The following is a 21,673-nucleotide window of genomic DNA, read 5'->3' as shown; positions in this document are numbered from 1 at the left end:
CTTTCTTTAACATATAATCTCAGTAGTGCAGTAGCTGGGACAAATGGTATTTCTATTTTCAATTTTTGGGAAATGTCAGGATGTCTTCCACTTTGCTTCTACCTTTTAACAATCCTATCAGCAATGCTAAGTGCTCCAATCTACCTTCATCCTCACCAGCATGTGTTATTTGCTGTCCCTGCTACACTCTGTTGTTGAACTCAGATGGTGTCTGGTGGATGCTGTGATTTGTATCTCTCTAATAGCTAGAAATCTGTAGCATTTCTTCACAATCACTTTACTGTTTTCCTTAGTGAAGGGTCTTTTCTTTTCTTCCGCCCTATTTGTAATTGAGTTGTTAGACATGAGTCCCTTATCAGATATGTCATTGTCAAATATTTTCCCTTGTCTGTAGGCTCTCTTTTTATCCTTTTGGAGAAAGGTAAGCAAAATTAACTTAAAAACATGGCCCATCAAGAGAAGAGATACACCTTAGACATAATGACAAAGGAGAAATAAAAATCAACAGGTAGAAAAAAAGATATCACGAAAACAGCAATCAAAAATTGAACAGAGGTGCTAATATTTGTTTCTGATAAAACAGACTTAAACAAAACCCCCCCCAAAACAAAACAGACTTCAAGACAAAAGTCACGTTAAGATACAATGAACAATGAAGAACATTACATAACAATCAAAAATCCAAATGAATAAGATGATATAATTAGTATCTACCCATGAAAAGACAGAGCTATAAGATATGAAAATCAAACTTTAAGAGAGTTGAAGAAAGAAATGACAACTCTGCTATCATAACAGGAGACTTTGATATAGCTCTTTCAATGAAAGACCAAATGACTAGAAAGAAACTCAACAAAAAGAAAGTCAAAACAGTAAAGTTAACCACAGGGATCTCATATAGATAGTACACAGCCCACCCAACAAGAGAGTATAAAGCATATTCTTCTCCAGGACAAACTGTGCATCCTCCAGAAAAGACTGTAACTTAGGTCATAAAGCAAGTCTCGATAAATTTAAAAAACATTCAAAGTATTATAAAGCATCTTCTCAGATCACAATGCCATCAAAAAGGGGTGTGGGGGATCAAGTGCATGACAACTAAATAACATCTTATTTAAACACTATGGTATAAAGTTGTTGCTGTTGTTGTATACATCAAGTTAGAACCAACCCATAGCTCATCCTCCAGTGGATTTTAAGAGGCAGTAATCACATTGAAGGAGACTGTCAATCTTTCTCTCACAGAGCAGCTGGTGGATTCAAACCACTTACCTTTGCATTGGCAACACAACTCCTTACCACTAAGCCACCAGAGCTTCTAGTTTGTAATAGAAGAAACATAAAAAAATTCTTGAAGTCAACAAGAATGAAAATATAAGACACCAAAATCTCTGTGACAGAGCAAAAGCAGTACTCAGAAGTAAAATTACAGCAATAAATATCTAGACAGATATAAAGGAAAACAATACCCCAGCAACAGTAACTCAGTTCAATAAGACAGTAAACAATAAATGCTGGGGAAAGTGGGAAGAAATTAAAAATATACTACTGGTTGGAATATAAAATGGAAAGCCAAAAAAAAAAGGAAAGCAGCTTAAAAAAGTTGAAAATGATCAAAACAACTATGAGATATCATCTCACCCCACTCAGAATAGCAAAATTTAACAGAACAACAAGCAGCAAATGCTGGTGAGGCTGTGGAGAAACTGGAACCCTTATTAACTGTTGGTGGAAGTGTAAAATGGTGCAACCACTGAGGAAGGTGGTATGGCGCTTTCTCAAAAAGCTGCAAATAATCAAAACAACTATGAGATATCATCTCACCCCAGTCAGAATTGCAAGATTTAACAGAACAGCATGCAACAAATGCTGGCAAGATTGTGGAGAAACTGGAACCCTTATTCACTGTTGGTGGGAGTGTAAAATGGTGCAACCACTGTGGAAGGCAGTATGGCGCTTTCTCAAAAAGTAGCAAATAGAGATACCATTTCACCCAACAATTCCACTACTGGAAATTTACCCCGAAGAGACCATAACTGCCATCCAAGCAGATATATGCACATCCATGTTTATTGCTGCTTTGTTCACAATAGCAAAGAGTTGCAAACAACCTAAGCGCCCACCAACAAACGAATGGCTAGAGAAGCTGTGGTATATTTACACAATGGAATACTATGCTGCATTGAAAAACAAGGAACTCATGCAATATTATTCAAAATGGGTGAGCCTGGAGGACATTATACTGAGTGAAGTATCTCAGTCACAAAAGGACAAATACTGCATGGTGCCACTGTTGTGAAGCAGGACTGACCTAGGGGTTGGGAGGAGAGTGAGAAAACTGTTTAAGAGGGGAAATTACTAGATATTTTTGTCATGACAGGAGTCCAGAGCAAAGGCTGTATAGTGGAGTGGACCTGGGGAGCAGGATTATAAAACAATCAAAGACTTTTACTTTTCCAAGAGAGTAGTGTACTGAGGGGGAGGGCTGGAAGGGGAGAAAAGTACAACCATGAATGAATTGAAATCCAAAGTCTCTGTGAATTTTCACTGAAATTAATAATAAACTTAAAAAAAAAGTTGAAAATGGAACTACCATTTGATCCCGCAATTCCTGTATTAGGTATATGTCCTAAAGAAATAAGTGCTGTGACATAAGTCGATATATGCATCACCACGTTCACTGCAGCATTATTTACAATAGTAAAGAGATGAAATCGACCCGAGTCCATCTATGAATAAACAGTCTAAGTCCAAATGAAACTCTAGTCCAATTACACAGTGGTATTCTAACCAACACAGAAGAACAATAATAAATTCGAGAAATACTGCATAATATGGACGAATCTAGAAGAAATTATGCTGAGTGACATTAGTTAGGCACATAAGACTAAATACTGTATAAAGCTACTATTCTAAAAAGCTTAAAAATAAAAATGTCTGTACAGATACGATCATCTTTGGTTGCCAGGTGTGAAGGGAGGGAAAGGAGTGCAAATTAGTTAAGTATATAATAAACATGTGAAAATTGGGTTAAGGGAAAGATGATCTACAATGCGGGGTAACATACAACTGTATACACAATCAGATATTGTGGGTATTGCAATTAATATTATAGAGCAAAAGATGCATGAAAGAGTGAATGAAAATTCAGTGTGCTTTGTAAATGTTTACTCAGATCACAACTCGGGGTGGGGGGAGAAGAAGATCCAGATGCTGGAATTAACTTACAAGGGTTTTTAAACAGTCATCGTAAATTTATTCAGATGAAGGAAATGGAAATTATCAGAACTTAAAAATAATACAATAATACATTAAGAAGACTGACCTGAGATAAAAGAATTGAATCCTAAATCTTGAAAAGGATCAAAAATTTTAATATGAAATAAATAATTACAAAGAATAGCAAAGAAAATACAATGAAATCACAAAAAAATGAACAAAGCCACAAGGATCTAACAATTCTATCACCAGAAAAAAGAAAAAGTGACAAAACAAAAAACATTCAAATACAAGTTTAGGGAAAGACATAAAATTTACCCCCAAACTCTTTGATGCTGAGATAGCCCCAACTCACAGCAACCCTTCCCTGGATCTCCATAAACCTTAGCAAGGGGAGACTGCTCACATCTCCCTCTCAGTGCAGCTGGTAGATCTGAACTGCCAGAGACACACAGCCCTGGGGTAAGCAGTGCAACCCACTACAGACTATATCACCAGAGCTGCCCCAAAATAGTATAAAGACATTCATACCAAAACAAATCAGAATTAAATTTCCAAAAGCTACGTGAAAAAAATTCAGAAAGCCACTACAGACAAGTGATAAATTTTATAGCCAGGAATACCAACTCAAATAAAAGCAGAATTCTCATCTGAACATAAGGAAACCAGAACAAAATGGCACAAAAGTTTATTTCAAGAGCTAAAAGAACTGACGAGTATGAAGTCAATGTTCATGGTAATTATTCTTCCTTTCTGAAGAGATAATAAGGCATTCTCAGATTTTGAAAACAAGAGAATCTGTTGCTAATCCCACCCTCAAAGATGAGAAAAGAATGGTAACAGCAAAAGACGTATAAGATCAGAAAGGAAAGGAAACTGGCCCATCACTATTCCATGAACTTTTTTCCCCAGGAATCCTCTCTGATAGCTGACACACAAAGTATAATATCATGTGATAAAGTATTCAAAGTATATAAATATCACAACACTTGTCTTTAAAAAGAGGGTGTGAATAAAAGGGACAAACCATCCACTGCATGCCAAATGGTCAAAGACTGATATTAGTACACAAGAGACTTCTTAGAACTCTATATTCCGTATCATACATTGGCAGTACCGAGATGCAACCATTCCCAAAAATCAACTCAAAATGTATCACAGAGGGGAGCTCTGGTGGCCTAGTGGCAAGAAGCTACACTGCAATCCCAGAGGCGCATGGTTTGAATCCACCAGATGCTCTGCCGGGAAAGGAAGGACAATCTCCTCCTGTACCAGTCAGATCTGATCTGACGGTACACAGACACACACACACACACACACACACAAAATAATAATTTAAAAAAAAAGTATCACAGACTCAACTGTAAAACACCAAATTCTACAACTTCTAGGAGATAACATAGAATAAAATCTAAACGGCCTTGAGGTAAGCAATGACTTTTTAAAATACTACTTTATTAAGTTTTTTATTAAAGTTCAGACAATTCCTGCACACACTGCCATTAGTGAGATTTAACAGAGTGTCATCATTCCCTCTGTGGTGTTTGTTCTCTTTACAGTACTCTGCTTTCCCTGTCCCCTTACTGACTCATCTTTGTTTCTAAAGAACTGTTGACCCCTGTCTCATACACGGTTTTTAAGACAGGCCCTGGTGGCCTAGTGGTAAGAAGCTGTGCTGCAATAAAGGGGGTTCAAGCCCACCAGCTGCCCTGAGTGAGGATAGGCTATCTCCTCTCTTGTGATTTACTGTCTGAAAATCCACTGGAGGGTCAGCTATGGGTCAGATCTGACTTGGCAACACACAACAGCAACAAGAAAAACTAATCTTACAAGCAGTAGCATCCACTGCATGCCTCTCTGCTCCTTCACAAGGAGGTGATCTCAGGGACAGGCAGGACTCTAGGTTTTAAGAGGATCTCAGGGTGATGTATGCTTTGTTTTCTGGACAATGAACAAGGATGACAGGAGAAAAACTGCTGAACATCCCATGGACTGCCTAAAGAACAAACTGTTATGTCTTGGAGAAAGTGTACCCCGAGTGCTCCTTGGAGACAAGGATGATAAAGGTTCACCTCATATACTTCAGGCATGTTGCTAGGAGGGGCTATTCCTTGGGGAAGTGACATGATGCTCAGAAAGGCAGAGGGTCAGTGAAGGAAAGGAAGACCCTCGACCAGGTGGACAGCACAGGACAGGAAGAGGTTCAGATCTACTATTCATATGGAGCTGAGCTGTACTTGACTTGATGGCACCTAACAACAACAACAACATGATGCCTTCAGGGAGTCCTCTGTTCTCCCCAGTTCCAGGGGGTCTTTCTATTTATTAAAAATTTGAGTTGTGAACCCTTCTCAGCGGCTGCTATGGTGCTTAGCTCCCCGAGGAAGGTGAGGACGTGCTGGGTTAGGCCCTTACATCCACTGGCCAGCCGGCACTGTGCCTGGTAGTCACAGTCCACATCACCGCACACTATCCCACCTCCAAGCTCGCTTGCATCCACTCAGCCCTGATGCTGCACCATGATGAGGGGGACCTTCATAGAGGGGCAGTGCAACGTTCTTATTAAAGCAGCTAGTGCGAATGTTGTAAAGATACTCAACATCACATCTCATTAGTCAATCACCAATTAAAACGAGCTATCTCCATACATTTATTTAAAAGCAAAACTCAGCAGCCAATTCCAATTCACAGTGTCCCCCTCTGCATCACAGCAGACCTGGGTTCCACAGGTCTGCCGTGGCTAATGTTCCGGAAGTGGACAGCCAGGCCCTCCTTGTGAGGCACCTCTGGGGAGACCTGAACCATCAGTCTTTTGGTCAGCAGCCAAACACTGTCAGCCATTCACTCCAGTGAGCATCATATATTCTAACTAAAGAGCTAAAACCTGAAACAACGACAACAGAAGTTAGGCAGGATTCAGAGCAAGAGGAGCTTGCATTGCTTGAAGTGACTGCACTGATGGGAATACAAAGCAAGATGGTCACTTTGGGAAACAGACTGAAGTGTGACCTACAACCTTAAACACAGGCCTCCCACACAACCAGCAATCATGATCTTAAGTACGTTGTTTTTAGACAGAATTCCCTTCTCAAACCCGAAGCAGTTCTCATCTCATCCAAGACCCCAGACCCAATACAGTCTGGGTCCTTGCTTCTAGCACCAGAAGGAACCTGATAAAATGAGGCTGCCTGAGGCCAGTCACTCAATCATGCCCATCGCTGAAATCTCACCTACCAGTCTCGTCTTCTGCTCCCTCATTCCCATCTCGTTTTCTCTCCCTCCACCCTCAACCTTTCCTCTGTGCTTTTTGGGAATAATTCACCTTGTAAACAATCTTCCTCAAATTTTTCATAAAATAATATTCTGTCTCCAATAAAACTTGATGTTTCCCTTTGGTGGAGCTCTGGTGGTGTCGTATGGAGGGAGCTGCACCATTAATTCCAAAGGCTGCGCTCGATTTATGACATCAGAAACCCACTGGAGAGCCAGCTCTGAGTCATCTCCGACTCCGCTGCTGGAGGACATGGGGCACTGTCTCTGTGGTCACCTTCCACATCCCATAGACCTAACAAAAACAGAATTTTCCTGCTTGACTTAAATTTCTTCATATTCTTTTCCATCTTCCTTGAGACAAGCAATGTTTCCTTTTTTTTTTAAACTCAGCTCATACATCCCTTCTACACTATCTTCCCTCCACCAATCACTTTCTGCCATTCTGTTACTTTCATTTATTTTTTAGAGATTTCAAGGTCTAGTTCACAAGCTTTCTCTAGACCCCAAAGCTACACCTGCACTAATCAGAAAATACTTTAACATAGTGAAGCAACTCGATGCTGTAGCCTCAAAATCTCAACCTGCTTACTCCAATAATCTTTATTCAACAGCTGCTTTCTAACTCAGAGTGAATCCCTGGTTTTCACCACCCTCCAAACTGATTCTCACTAGAAATCAAATCTACAAGCACAATCTGACCAAATTACCCATCCTTCTAACTCTCGTGGTAACTCATTTCCATCTTACCTATTCAACTTCATAAATAAGTCCCTGGTCCTTCTTTTTTCTCTAAGACCAAGAGCTCTTCTGGCTTTTACTTACGCAGGCTAATCAACTCAAGCACTCCCTCATTTAATTCCCTTCCACAACCATCCTTAAACCAAAAAGGTAATTCATCTTTTCCATTCCTTAGTTTTCGTAAAGAAAAAACTGCTGATGTGTACAGGCTGACAATATAATAAAATCACTGCCTTCAACCTATGCTGACTTTTCAAACTCTGCAGATCTTCATCCCTCTTCTTCATCAGCTTCATCATTTTCTCGTATATTCACTTTGACATAAATCCCAAGCCTTCATCAAGTCTCAAATCCCTTCTTCTACCTCCACCATCACTCATTTCCTTTAGGAAAGAACATTGTTTGGCATCTCAAGACTCATCTATCTCAATTTTCTAGGCACGAACTTATCTGCATCCATTCCTATCTTTCTAGGCACTAACTTAGTTCAATTTTTCACTTAAGTCACAGAAAAAAGTAAAAACAAATTAAATCCACTATTAGGCACCTTTATATAATTCAGTTTTAATATAGTCATGAGAAACTCAATTAAAAAAACTGACTCATCCAATAAAATAAATCTGGTATTTCAAAACATGTAGAGCTCAAAGTATTAACATTATTTCAGGAATCTCAAATTTTTATTTTTATTTTTTTAAAAACATAAGATTGCTACACTCACCCTCCCACTCACCACAGCCCAACAAGCTAGCCACGTGGAAGACACCTGTTAGCGCCTCTCTACATACCTGCTAACTGTCTCAGGGTCTTGGACACAGCCTCAGGGAAGACTCTCAACATTCTGAGATCTGATGGGTGGAATTCCAGTTCTCTGGTTGACTTATGAGGAGCATATGGGGTCAATGCTGATGAAAAGGACTTATTAAAATCCACACTAGAGTGATCTACCTGTGGGGGGAAAAACACATAAAATAATCCTGCATTAACTTAAAATGCTAAAATATAAACTCCCTTCTTATGAAAATAAATACTGAACAGTTATGACACTTAACATTAGACATGCTACTCTCCTAAATTCATGTACAATCCAGGTCTGGTTTGGTCAAGTCTATGTTGTTGTTTTGTGCCATCAAGTCATCTGAGACTCATAGAAATCCTATGATTCCTATGAGTGCATAACAACTCTGAACCCTGCATTATCCAGAGCCAATCTCACTGTCCCTGACACATTTGTCCCCATTGCCCTGGGCACTGTGTCAATCCACCTTATCCAGGGACTTCCTCTCCTGCACTGTCCCTCCACTCTTCCAAGCATGATGTTCTTCTCCAATGACTACTACCTCCAAGCAACATGTTCAAAGCATGTGAGATAGAACTTCAAAATCCCTGCCTCCAAAGAGCAACTTGACTTCATCTTCTCTAGGACAAACCTGTCTGTTCTCTTCGCAGCCCATGGAACGTTCAATATTCTTATCCAGCACCCCAATTCAAAGTCATCGATTCTTCTTCTGTCTTCCTTATTGAAGTAACTAGGTAGACCATGGCCTGGATCAGCACACCTTAATCTTTAGAGTGACATCGTTGCTCTAATTTAGCACTCTAGAGAGGTCCTAACAGCAGACTTCCCTAATGCAATTTGTCTTTTGATTTCCTGACTGCTGGTGCCAAGAGTATTGATTGTGAAAGCCAAGCAAGCTGAAACTGAAAAATCTCAATTTCTTCACCATCTATCATGGTGCTGCCAATTGGCTCAGTGGTGAGATGCTTGTCTTTTTTATGCTGAGCTTCAATCCACATTGAAGGCTACAGTCCTTAACATTCTGCAGCAACTTAACTTCAAACTTAACTTCGGGTCCTCCTCAGTTTCAACAAGCAAGGTTGTGTCATATGCATAACAGTTTATTGACGAGTTTTCCTCTAATCCTGATGCTACCAAAACCACAAATCATCTAGCATTTCTGAAAAGGTGTCTCTAGAGAAAAGTACATATAAAAGGCCTACAACGTTCAACTCTTCAGACGTTTACTCTTATAGTACAATGATTGCTGATGGACTTCAACTACAATAGTATTCTTGTCAGATTAATTTATTTTTTTTAAGAGAAAAGGTTATACCGTGGAGAGGAAAGAGATAAGGAAATTGAACAGAAACATTTCTAGAAAAATAGTATTACAGAACTGTATCTATGATCAGTCACACACACACACACACACACACACACACAAAATCTGTCTTCAAACTTCTTTAAAACAGGGTATTACAGATAATACATAATAACCAGAACAACAGAGTAGTTAGCAGATTCGAACCACCAACCTTTCAGTTAGCTTTAGAATACTAGCCATTGTGCCACTAGGGTTTCCCTGAAACAAAATCTGTGGGAAAAACATATCAACAGCGGTGTCAGTTAACTTTTATAAACATTCTCCCTCACAGGAGCTGGTAGGCTTGAGACGCCTGTCTTTGTGTCAGCAGCACAATTCCTTGCCACTAGACCTCCCTAGAGGACTCAAATTTTCCATCCTTTCTGATTGCATTGTTGGTTTTCTTCACTGTGTAGTGCAAAACTAACACTGATCAGAGACAGAGTGTGGAAATAAATAAACTATTTCCATTACTCTTCCAGGCTTGTCCAGGCCCCCGGCTCTCACGCAGGAGCAGCATTTGCCCCTTCTGCACCAGTCTCTCTGGTCTCTCAACAACACTTAGAGGTAGTTCTCGGTGTTACACTGGGAGGTAAGGGCTGTCAGAGATCCATGAATGCTTCTAAATGACCTACAATGTATCACGACAGGCCTCACAACAAAGAAGACTTAACACAAAGTTTCCAGGAATCAATTACTCCTCCTAAAGGAGCCTTCTTAAGCGTTAAAGGGGGGTGGGGGGGTTTGAATGTGCAAATACTACTATTTTTTTTCTAAATGTAGGAAGAAAAACCTTTCTATTCCAAACTTGCCTTTAACAAAATTAATTCAAAGCTTCAAATAAAGAGTCACCAGAGTAGAAAATGAAGATGGCAAAAGTGGGAGGTATTTCTTTAGGAAATCCTCACTACAGATTGGAAGGAGGTGGCTGTTGTGAGGTGCGTCCATCACGACTCACAGTGCCCCTGTGAGCAAGAGCCCTATCCTGCGTCATCCTCACCATCTCTGATGAGTCCAAGGCCATGTTCACACCATGTTCAAAATACGTTAACACCACAGAGCAGACTAAGCCTTGCAGTCTACAAAACACATTTCTTTTGTGCCAATCTCGAACAAAGGCCGCATATCCCTGGATAGCATACAACAAAGCACAAGTCGGTGTGTGCCGTTATTGTTGTGTACTAACTATTGAATTGGAACCAACTCAGAGGTGATCCTCCAGGAGGTGTTCAGAGGTTGTACATCCTACACGAGACTGGCCATCCTTCTCCCACAGAGCAGCGGGTAGATTTGAACCACAGGCCGTAAGGATTTCAGCGTGCCTTCTTACTGCTAGGCCACCAGAGCTCACTCAAGTGGCATTTGAGAATATAGATGGCCTTTTCACCTTCATCTCCATTTTCCAACTGAAATTTTCTTTGTCTCAGGCTTTTCAAAGTTACTGTCTTCCCCAGATGGTGGCTGCAAAGTAGGATGTCAGTGCAGAAAACTATTAACAATCTCTAGATTATCAAAATCTTTTTCTACAGCTGCTCGCTCAATGCACTCTTCAGTCAAGTCACAATAACAATACGTCTGGGAATTAGTAAATGGGGGGGCAAAGAGCAGTATCACTTCTTGAAACAGACCTAGAGCAGCTACCGTTTTGAGTGCGTCTCACCTCTCTCAGCAGTTCAGCAACTCTCTCACTGCTCACAACCGCATGTCCATCTACGACACAGTGCTCGGTCGCATCCTCCACAGTGCTGTCAGAGTCTGTGCTCTCCTGGAGATGCTCTACAAAACAGGAGGCATTTTTCACAATTGTGTTGTAAAAAAGAACTTCACTTCCACAGGCTGAGGCCTCACACCTCGGCCGACCCCAGCGCTCAGCATTCTCTCTAGGCTGAGTCCTAACTGGGGGAGCAGCACTGGCCAACGATAAAGCACCTTGTGACTTTTCATCACATCCACCAAATACACTGAATGGCTGCTTCCTACACTTGTGAGGAGACTGGCAATAAAATTCCCAGTGTTTACATCCATCCTTACCTAAAATACAGCTTGATGCGTCTTCTTCTGAGGAGTGCTGCTTTAATCCATGTAAGAGCAGGGACTCAGAAGCTGGCATTTTTGGCACAGCAGGGTGTGAAGGTTCCGTCTTGCTGACAAGGTCATGGTCAGAAATGGACTTTCTCTTCCCAGTAAACTCCTCGCTTACAGTTGCTCCCTGCACGAAAGCTACCTGTGCTCTATCAAGACCACTCAGCTGTTTGTGAGATATTTCACCTGAACAAAGAGGTGGTGCAGGCTCCGGGGGTGCACTGTCACAGAGGGAACTGATGTCCATCTCTCTTCTCTGCAACAGTGGTTTTGGAGAGGTTGCTTCACACACTCCAGGAGTAGACTGGTAACGTGGATGACTAAGGCGGCCGAGCAAAGATTTTCCATCGTTATAATCTGACAGGGTAAGTTCTACATTTTTCAGTTCTCTTTGGCCATCACACACTAAGGATTTACCGGGGTCGGTCTGGACTTTAGTTACTCTACTCTCTTTCTCTTTCTTTGAAGGCTCAATCGAGGCAATAACGGCCTTGAAGGCTACATTCTCAGTAGCATCGACATTTTGCCCGGCAAACGTGGTTGGTTCCTTTTGGCTCCTTGCCTCCCAAACGTACAGCTGTTCAGATGAACTGCCCGGGTGGGACTCTGCATTGGCAGCCTGAAGAACGCCAGCAGGGACGTGCACCTTGGCAGGATCACAGCCCTTGGGGAGCACAGGGGCTTCTGAACCTTGTACAGAAATACCAGGAACTACAACATTCCCGTAAAGCTGTATCTTTAAAGATCTGGGATGCACCCTTGAAGATGCTAATTTATTCCCTGTCCCCTGTTGTTCAGAATGCTGAGGTAATCCTACCCCTAGCCCCACTTCACTTCTTTCTTGACCCTCCACAGGATCCATTTTTTTTTTTACCTCATTCTCAACCGGAATTCTTACGTAAGTACTCTCAAAATAATGACTCTCGGATGCCAGCGGGATCTCTTCACTTCTTCTTTCCAACAAACAGTTCAGGAAAGAATTCAACATCTTGTTATTAAGATGGGAAGCAGCTTCAGATGAGGAGGAGACATGCCCTGTACTGGCCAAGCCTGCGTCCAGGTGATGGGGAGGCCTTTGCTCCCTCCAAGGCTTAAAGGATGCTGCAGGGATGTCAAAGGTGTCATTGCCCTCGGGAATCTCTTTCTCATCAACGGTGTCAGAGGAGTCCGAGAGGGAATCACCATCCTTACAAGATCCTGACGGCTGAGGAGCTTCCTGTTTCCAACACTGCATATACAAACAAGAAGCATCAAAATTATCGCTTCCTTTTGGTACTACATTTTCATCACTTGTATCAGATGAATATGAAAAGGAACCCTGATTGTTACCAGCTATCTCGGTTGGTACCTGCTGTCCAATCTCTTGTGTCTTTAGTGACATATACGAACAAAGAACATCGTAAGTAGTAGAGCCTTGGGGGGGGTTCAGTTCATCATTGTTGTCAAGTTGAGGATGTGAAAGAGAATGCTGAGACGCGATAGTGGAAGCGTCTACGAGTGGGTGCTGGGATACACTGAAGCAGCTGCTCAAGGAAGTCGCCTCCGAGGCTGCCTGGAACAAGGCTTCGCTGACTTCCGACGGCCGAGAAAACCACTCACAGTCTTCAGATCTATCAGGAACACCCCTGGAAATACACAGGCAGAGGAAAACAAGGAACACTAAAAAAAGGGCTCATTCTTAAACACTAACACGAGAAAATATAACACTGAAACATCATCAAAAACCATGTCATTCGAAAATGGGCTGAAAATCAAAGTCCTAGTTTGAAATTCTTTTACAGTGGCTAATAATTTAACACATTTTTCCAGCCTTAAGATGCATTGCCACTATTGCAAGTCAAATATTTTCTCCGATTGATCCTAATTCGTAAAGACAAAGAATCTCACTAGCGTATTGCTAAATAAAGGGTTCTTTCAAATGAGAAATTTAAAACAACCTTGCAAACTTTACTTATACTGAAAAATAGTTATCTACCATGATTTAATCTTCACTTCACTTACATTAATTCTTCTATTATTTATTATTTTTTAAAACTATGCAAGAAAATTTACCTATTCCCAAAATATACTAACTAGGACAGCTAACAAAAAAAGAAAAAAGGTTTACATACAGTCATTCTAGTATAGTTACCAGAGAGAGGAAGTGGAGGGAATAGAGTTAATTAACAGACAATGAACACTTATTAAGATGAGTAAAAACTACAATGTGGAGAAAAGGACGATCATACATTGTGTGTAACTGATGCTATGGAACAAAATGTGCATAAATGATTGAAAAAACAACATACCGTGTAAACTGTCACTAAAATCACAATAAAAACATGTTTAAAAGTAGAACAACAACTTTAATTGATTATCTGATGGACCAAAATACTTCATTAAATTGATAAGAGGATTTGATGAGATATTGATAAATAGCATTAATCAATCATAATTAATGATATAAAATGTATATAAATAAATGAATGACTTTTTAAAAAAAAAGTAAAGTAATATATATAATAAGAAGGGAGAGGGATTAATTTTTCACTTCTAAACATCTGTAGTTTTTCATTTAAGGATTCTGTTTTCTATCCTAAAAAGCAAAAACTTAAATTCTTAGATAATTTTTAAAATGGTTTCAAGAATTTCAGACTTGTCTCGTATTATGCCTATTCTAATGGACACAAATAAGAATTATTCTAAAAACAAACTACAGTCAACTAGGTCATTTCCACACACAAGCTACTGTGCCACATTAAACGCATGTCTCAACTTGGGTCATAACTAACTGCAGGGTGGGTGCTGAGAGAGTCGAGGCCCTACTCCAATATCACACCTTAGCCTACAGTAAGGAAGAGTAGAAAAGTTACATGTACATACAAGTAAAAAAGCAAGCCTTTACCTCAGGGGTGCAAACTCCACTTCACTTTGTTGATATAGGGAATCTGTTCCAAATTCTTGGTCACGTGTTAGGCAAGTCAGCAAAGGCAAATCAGGAGATGCAAAGCTGTCCTGTATCACTGACAAGTTTCAAATACAAAACTGCTTGGTGAAGCAAGAAATTAATTCAGTAACTTATTCATGTGATACTTTAAGTACCTAAATATTCTACAAGCACCAGAATAATAAACAGCAGCTGCAGAAGCAACTATCACTTACTGACCACATACCGATGTCCAAACATTTAGGCTACAATATTCCCTTAATGCTCTTAACCATCTTGTAGATATATACTATACCTATTTCCAGTTGAGAAAACCAGGTTGTTGTTGATAGCAACCCTATGAACAAAAGGCCTGAAGCCCGTCTACAACTACTGACATTTATCAAAGTTCATAGAGTTTCCAGAGGCAAGTTGTTTAGGAAGTGGATGCCATTCCAGTTTCCAAACCGGTCATAGAATGTTATTGGTTGAGTCACCTACAATGCATAGCAACCCTGTGTACAGAAGCTCTGAACCGTTCCCTGTCCTGAGCCAGTCTCAAAATCTGACACACCAACCCCCATTGTCCCAGTTACTGTATCAATCCATCTCATCCGGGGTCACCCTCTCCTGTGTTGTCCATCCACCATTCCGAGCACGATGTCCTTCTCCAAGGACCGATCGCTTCTAGCCACGTGCCCAAAGTAAGTGAGGTGGAGCTTCAAAATCCTAGCCTCCAAGGAGAGACTTGGTTTCACCCTCTCCAAGACAGACCTATTTGTTTTCTTGGTGGTCCATGGTATGTTCAAGACTGTTCAGAAGCACCACAACTCAAAGGTGTCTTCTGTTATCCTTAATCATTGTCCAACTTTCTAAAGCATGACAAGTAATTGAGAAAACCATAGCCTAGATTAGGCACACCTTTGTATTCAGACTGTCATCATTGCTTTTCAGCACTCTGGAGAGGTCCATGACAGCAGATTTTCCCCAGTGTAATTTACCTTTCTTCCCCCCAAATAATTTTTTCCCCAAAACAATTTTCCTTTCAATAGCTATAAAATGTCAGGTGAGATTAAGTCCTATGTGCTGACTTCTAAGAGCTTACCTATTCTGCACCTTTCATTTCATCTTAAGTAACCGTAAAGAAGTCACATCTCTTAGAGCTTGATCCAGGAACCCTTGGGTATGTCTGAGACCCTCAGAAGGGGTGTACAGAGTCAGAAGTATACTCAGGTCCTCTACCTCATTCTCTCTCTCATGAGAGCACAGTGCCAAGTTTTCAGATGTTGCAGGGTGTGTAAAGCAACAGAGCAACAAACCGAAAGCCAGGCAGATATGGGGAACAATTTATCTTCTACTAAGCCAGACAATAGAGACTTTTAGATTTGCTGTCTGAGTTCTGTTTTTTCCCCAAGTAAAATAGTATTTTCTCACTAAGTTTTGGGTTTTTCTAGAAAATTTCTTTTTCCATAAAACTGTTACTTAAATCCAACCTGTGTGAAACTGCTGCCATTTTAAAAATTTCTCATAAGTGTTTTTTTTTAATTCCTTGGCTTCAATTTCTGATACAAGAACTATGAATGTAAGATCTAATTAATCCACATAAACAACAATTCTATGGATTTGTCAGTACGTTCTAAGTGTTTAAAGAGAGTTCGGTGGCCAAAAGTTTGAGAACTGCTGCTCTAAGGAAAAAACAGAAAATCCTATGCATCCTGAATAATGACCAAAATATAATTATGTGTGTGAATTATAGCTATATAAATAGAGAAATATAACTGACATCATTGATGTCCTTGACTATGTACAAGCAGGGTGTAAACTCCTTATTCCTTTTGGTAAGCACTACACTAAGGGTTATGCCACCGGGGCTGAAGTTCCTTAGAGCAATAATAAAGTACAAAACATATTAATATTGCTGTTAGGTGCCCTCGAGCCAAACAGGACTCATAGCAATCATATGAACAACAGACCTGAACCCTGCCCTACTCTGTGCCATTCTTACCATTTCTGACACCCTCGAGCCCAGTGCTGCAATCCATCTCACTGAGGGTCTTCCTCTCCTTTGGGGACCCTCTATATCGCCAAGCATGATGTCCCTTTCCAAGGAATGACCTCTCCTAGCAATATGGCCAAAATATGAGGTACAAAGCGTCATCATCTTTGGCTTCAAGAAGCACTTGGGCTGCACTTTCACCAAGATATACTTGTTCATTCTTTCGGCAGTCCACAGGATACTGGGTGCTTTCCTGTACCACAACTCAAAAGTCATTCATTCTTCTTCTGTCATCCTTATTACTCATTGCCTAGCTCTCTGATACACAGTAGGTGATTGCTGTTGTTATGTGCCATGGAGTCCCTTGTGATTCACAGCAACCCTATGTACAAGAGCCCTAAAGCCCTAAACACCATTCTACCCTGTGCCAACCTCACCGTCTCAAACACACTCAATTCCCACCACTCCACTCACAGACTCGATCGGTCTCATTGAGGGTCTTCCTCTCCTGCGCCGTCCCTCCACTCTGCCAAACATGATGTCCCTCTCCTTGCAACATGCCCAAAGTATGTCAGACAAAGCTTCAGAATCCTGACTCCAAGGAGCACTCTAGCTCCACCCTCTCCAGGACAAACCTGTTTGTTCTCCTAGCAGTCCATGGTATATTCAACAGTAATTTCCAGCACCACAACTCTGGGATTCCCATTCTTCTCAGAGTCAGCAAAAGCTTGTTGTGATCCACACAGTCAAAAGCCTTTGCGTAGTCAATGAAGCACAGATAGACACTCTTCTGGTATTCTCTGCTTTCTGCCAAGATCCATCTAACATTATCTGTAATATTCTAGTACCACGACCTCTTCTAAATCCAGCCTGCACATCTAGCAGTTCTCTGCTGACATATTGTTCCAAACGTTTTTGGATAATTTTCAGCAAAATCTTGCTTGCGTGTGATATCAATGATATTGTTCGATAATTTCCACACTCTGTTGGGTCACCTTATTTTGGAATGGGAATAAATACTGATCTCTTCCAGTCAGCTGGCCAGCTGGCTGTCCTCCAGATTTCCTGGCACAACTTAGTGAGCACATCCAGGGCAGCGTCTGTTTGTTGAAATAAATCAATTGGTATGCTATCAACTCCTGGAGCCTTGTTTTTTGCCAATTCCTTCAGAGCAACTTGAACTTCCTCCTTCATCATTATAGGCTCTTGCTCATATGTTATTTCATGAAATTCTTCTGTGTCAGCCAATTCCTTCTGATACAGTGACTCTGTGTACTCCTTCCATCTTCTTTTGATACTTCCTGGATCATTTAATATTCTACCCAAACTATCTTTAAGTAGCTGATTAAGAAGCCTAATCAGGTGCACCTCACTGCTCTTCAGTATTTTGGAGAGGTCCCTGGCAGGGAGCTTGCCCAATTTAATATGTCTCCTGATTTCCTGACTGTTGGCACCAGGGTGCTGATTTCTGATCCAAGCAAAATGAAATCACTGACAGCTTCAATCTTTTCTCAATCTATCATGATGTTGACTGTTGGTTCTATGGCAAGTACTTCTGTTTTCTTGATGTTGAGATGTAATCCATACCAAAGGCAGGAGTCCTTGATCTTCTGCAGCAAGTGTTTCATATTCTCCTCACTTTCAGAGAGCCAGTTTGTTTCATTTCATAATGCAGGTTGTTGAGTCTTCCTCCAACCATGATGTCACAACCCTCTTCACACAGTCCATCTTCACAAATTATTTGCTCAGCATAAAAGGGAGCTCTGATGGCCTAGGGGCAAGAAGCTGCTCTGCAATCCTGAAGGCACGCAGTTCAAGGCCACCGCCTGCTCTGCGGGAGAAAGATGGGCAATCTCTTCCCATGCGATTAATTGCTTCTGAAAACAAAGACTGAAAGGGTACAACTCTACACCCACCTTTCCTGATTTTAAATCACGCAGTGTTCCCTTACTCCATTCAGGTAACAGCTTCTTGATCTCTCTCTTGATTATAGGTTTCTCATGAGCATAGTGACATGTTCTAGGATTTCCATTCTTCTCAATGTTGACTATGATTTGTTATGATCCACATACTCAAATGCCTTTGCATATTCAATAAAACAGAACACTCATTATTCTGTTTTCAGTCAAGATCCTTCTGACATTCCTGGTGCCACAGCCTCTTCTGAACTTCTGGCAGTTCTCTGTCAATGCACCGTTTCAGTCGTTTTTGGATGATCTTCATCTATCCTCTGCTTGTGTGTGATGTTAATGTTATTGTTTGATAATTTCCACAATGTGTTAGATCACCTTTCTTGGAAATGGGTGCAGTTATGGGTTTCTACTCAGTTAGTTGGTCAGTTGTCCTCCAAACTTCCTGACATAGACTGGTGAGCATATCCAGGGCTTCATCTTTTAGTTGAAACAGGTCAATGGGTATTGTGGCAATTTGTGGGGCTTTATTTTTTTGCCAGTGCCTTCAGCGCAGCTTGAACTTATTCCTTCATTACCACTGAAATTTTTCAGTGTCAACTAAGTCTTTTCGGTACAGTAATTCTATTCCTCCCATCTTCTTTTGACATTTTCTGGATCATTCAAGATTTTGCCCATTGCATCTCAGTTGCCAATTCAAATTTGTTTTTCAGTTCTTTCAGCTTGAAAAATGCCAAATGAGTTCTTTCCCCTTTTTATTCTGACTACAGCTCTTAGCACATTTTGTTATAATATTTTTGCTTTATCTTCTTGAGCTGACCTTTGAAACCTTCTGTTCGGCTGTTTTATTTTGCATTGACTTCTTGACACTCTCATGCAATCTTCAACTCTTCTGACTTCCATTGTGGCTTTTTCTTTCTCTGTTTGTAAAGACGTTTGCTCTTCACGGATGCTATCTTTGAGGTCCTCCCACAGTTCCTCTGGCCTTCGATCACTGGTGTTCAATTCCTGAAACCCTTTCCCAAGGTGATTCTTAAATTCAAATGGGATAAATTCAAGGTTGTGTTTTGGCTCTTGTAGAACAGTTTTCATTTTCTTCCGTTTCAATTTAAACCTGCACATGAGTAACTGATGGTCTCTTCCACAACTGGCATCTCGTCTGGTTTTGACTGCTAACATTGTACTTCTTCAATTCTTCCCACAGACAGAATCAATCTGATTCTTGTGCAGTCCATCAGGTGAAGTCCACATATATGTAAAGTCACCTTCTATGGTTTTTCAAAAAGGTATTTGCTATGACTAAATCACTGAGCACACAAAATTCAATCATTCTCTCTGCAGCCTCATTTCTGTCACTAAGTACACACTTTCCCACTACCATTTCTTCTTCATTGTTTCTGACTTTTGCTTTCCAGCCACAAATATGAACGCATCTTGACTGCATGCTTGACCAAACAAAAACAAGAACTGCAAAAGTTGGTAAAAACCCTCCACCTCCTCTTCCTTGGCTTTAGTTGTTGTTACATCTATTTGAATAATAGTTGTGTTAATAGGTCTTCCTTGTATGAGTGTGAATAGTATCCTATCCCTCACAGCACTGTACTTCAGGACAGACCGTGAAACTTTTCTTTTTAACAATCAATGCACCACCATTCTTCTTCAGCTTTTCATTCTCAGAATGGGAGATCCTATGGCCGACTGATTCCATATGGGCCGTGCTAGTCCATATCAGTTCACTGATGCAGAGATGTCAATCCTCACACGTTTCATAAATTCCACTTTTCCTACATTCATAGTTTTTACATTCTAAGGTCCAATTATTAATGGTTACTTGCAGCCATTTCTCATTTTTTGTGTGACTTCCCTTCTGGGCTCTATCTCTAATACTATAATTACCTGGGTTCCTCTGTTGTTCAGAGTTTTCTCTAGAATGAATATTAACATTACTAGAAGCTATAAAACCAGCAACATTCTAACTGAAATTCATTTAAAGTGATAGGTACTGTTTTGCTAAACCTAATCTGTTTATGCAATATGAATATTCATTGCTGCAGTAGTTTCCTGGGTTCAGAACAACTGTATGACTGTGGAGGGAACTCTGGTAGCTTGCTTTAGGGGTGAAGAGTTACATTTACCCACTGAATCCTCCTGTGCAATTTACAGTCTCTGAGAATCTTAAGAATGAATGATGGTGAAACTTCATCTTGCCTACTTTGCTCATGGTGTTAGGGGGGCCAGACCTGGGAAACACGCACCACGCAAAGGAAAGGTGGAGGGTCAGCGAGAGGACGACCCTCAGGCAAGATGGAATAACAATAATGTCTGTAACAATGGGCTGTAGTGTCAGAGACAGCAAGGATGAGGCACAGGATAGGGCAGGGTTCAGATCTGTGGTTCCTATGGTCAGTGAGTTATACCCAACTTGACAGCACCTAACAACAACAAAAACCACTGGAGGGTCAAGTAAGAGTCATTTTCAATTCAGTGATAACAACGAAACAACAACATATTACGGTGTACTCCATGCGTTCTGTCACCACTCTTCTCTATGAAATGACTGACTGAACATTCCATGGCGTCACCTGCCTCCAGTTGGTGCTCTCATATGCTCTACACCCTTCCAATCAGAATTCACCGCACTCTTGTTTGAACTGTTTGCCTGTCTGCTTCCCATCGAGATCACAGCTCCACATCTGTCTTATTTACAGCTGCTTCCTCAGTATCAAAGTATCTACCACATTTATCACAAATTAGTATTACCTATTTACTAAATTAAATGCAAATGAGACACTAATAGAATAAACAGAATAATAAACAGAAATATTCACCAAGGCTCCACTGCTAACAGTACCTCCTTCGGCTCTAAAGAATCCACTTTACATCTTCATTTAAAGAAAACAAACCATCCCTTCACCCCACTAAGAATCATGAATGTGTTTTCAAACTCCTCCAGCACATGAGGGCGACCTGTCCTGCAGACAAGTACAGCAGACTTGCAGTTTCCAATAAATTTTAAGCATTTACTGACAGCCTTTCTTTAAAAACAAAACAAAAACACACGCACATAACCTTAAAGGAGCTCTTCCTAGGTCAGAAATCTTTCTTTCACTGCCGCCAACGAGTCCTAACCAATTCCTAGATGTCTCTCCAGCAGGTTTTCACAGGCTGTAAATCATGTGGGAGGAGAATGCACTTTTCTCTCCAAGAGTGCTCAGGAGATTTGAACTGCCTGCCTCTGGGTTGGCAGCACAACTCATTACCAACTAGGTGAACAGCGATCCCATCAAGATTTAGGTTATACTAAATAATTTCCATTGCTAATAGTAAACAGCATCTCTTTAAAATATTTCAGAGTACTAGGGAGCTCTGGTGGCTGAGTGGCAAGAAGCTGCACTACAATCCCAGA

General features: G+C 40.7%; 1 protein-coding gene across 1 annotated transcript in view; it reads right to left on the bottom strand.

The window, feature by feature from the left end:
• The window catches only part of ALMS1 (Alstrom syndrome 1), a 147,444-nt gene that overhangs the window by 85,823 nt on the left and 39,948 nt on the right, over positions 1–21,673 (bottom strand). The window contains exons 5-9 of the mRNA XM_006881006.1: positions 14,341–14,458; positions 12,805–13,081; positions 12,498–12,684; positions 11,035–11,150; positions 8,027–8,109 (exon numbers count right to left, since the gene is read on the bottom strand). Of these exons, the coding sequence (XP_006881068.1) occupies positions 8,027–8,109; positions 11,035–11,150; positions 12,498–12,684; positions 12,805–13,081; positions 14,341–14,458 (781 nt within the window). The remainder of the gene's footprint in view (positions 1–8,026; positions 8,110–11,034; positions 11,151–12,497; positions 12,685–12,804; positions 13,082–14,340; positions 14,459–21,673) is intronic.

Source organism: Elephantulus edwardii, unplaced genomic scaffold (genome assembly GCF_000299155.1).
Source record: "Elephantulus edwardii isolate Elephantulus edwardi_28Jun2011 unplaced genomic scaffold, EleEdw1.0 scaffold00011, whole genome shotgun sequence".
NCBI classification, from domain to species: domain Eukaryota; kingdom Metazoa; phylum Chordata; class Mammalia; order Macroscelidea; family Macroscelididae; genus Elephantulus; species Elephantulus edwardii.
This window is presented reverse-complemented; position numbering and strand designations above follow the sequence as displayed.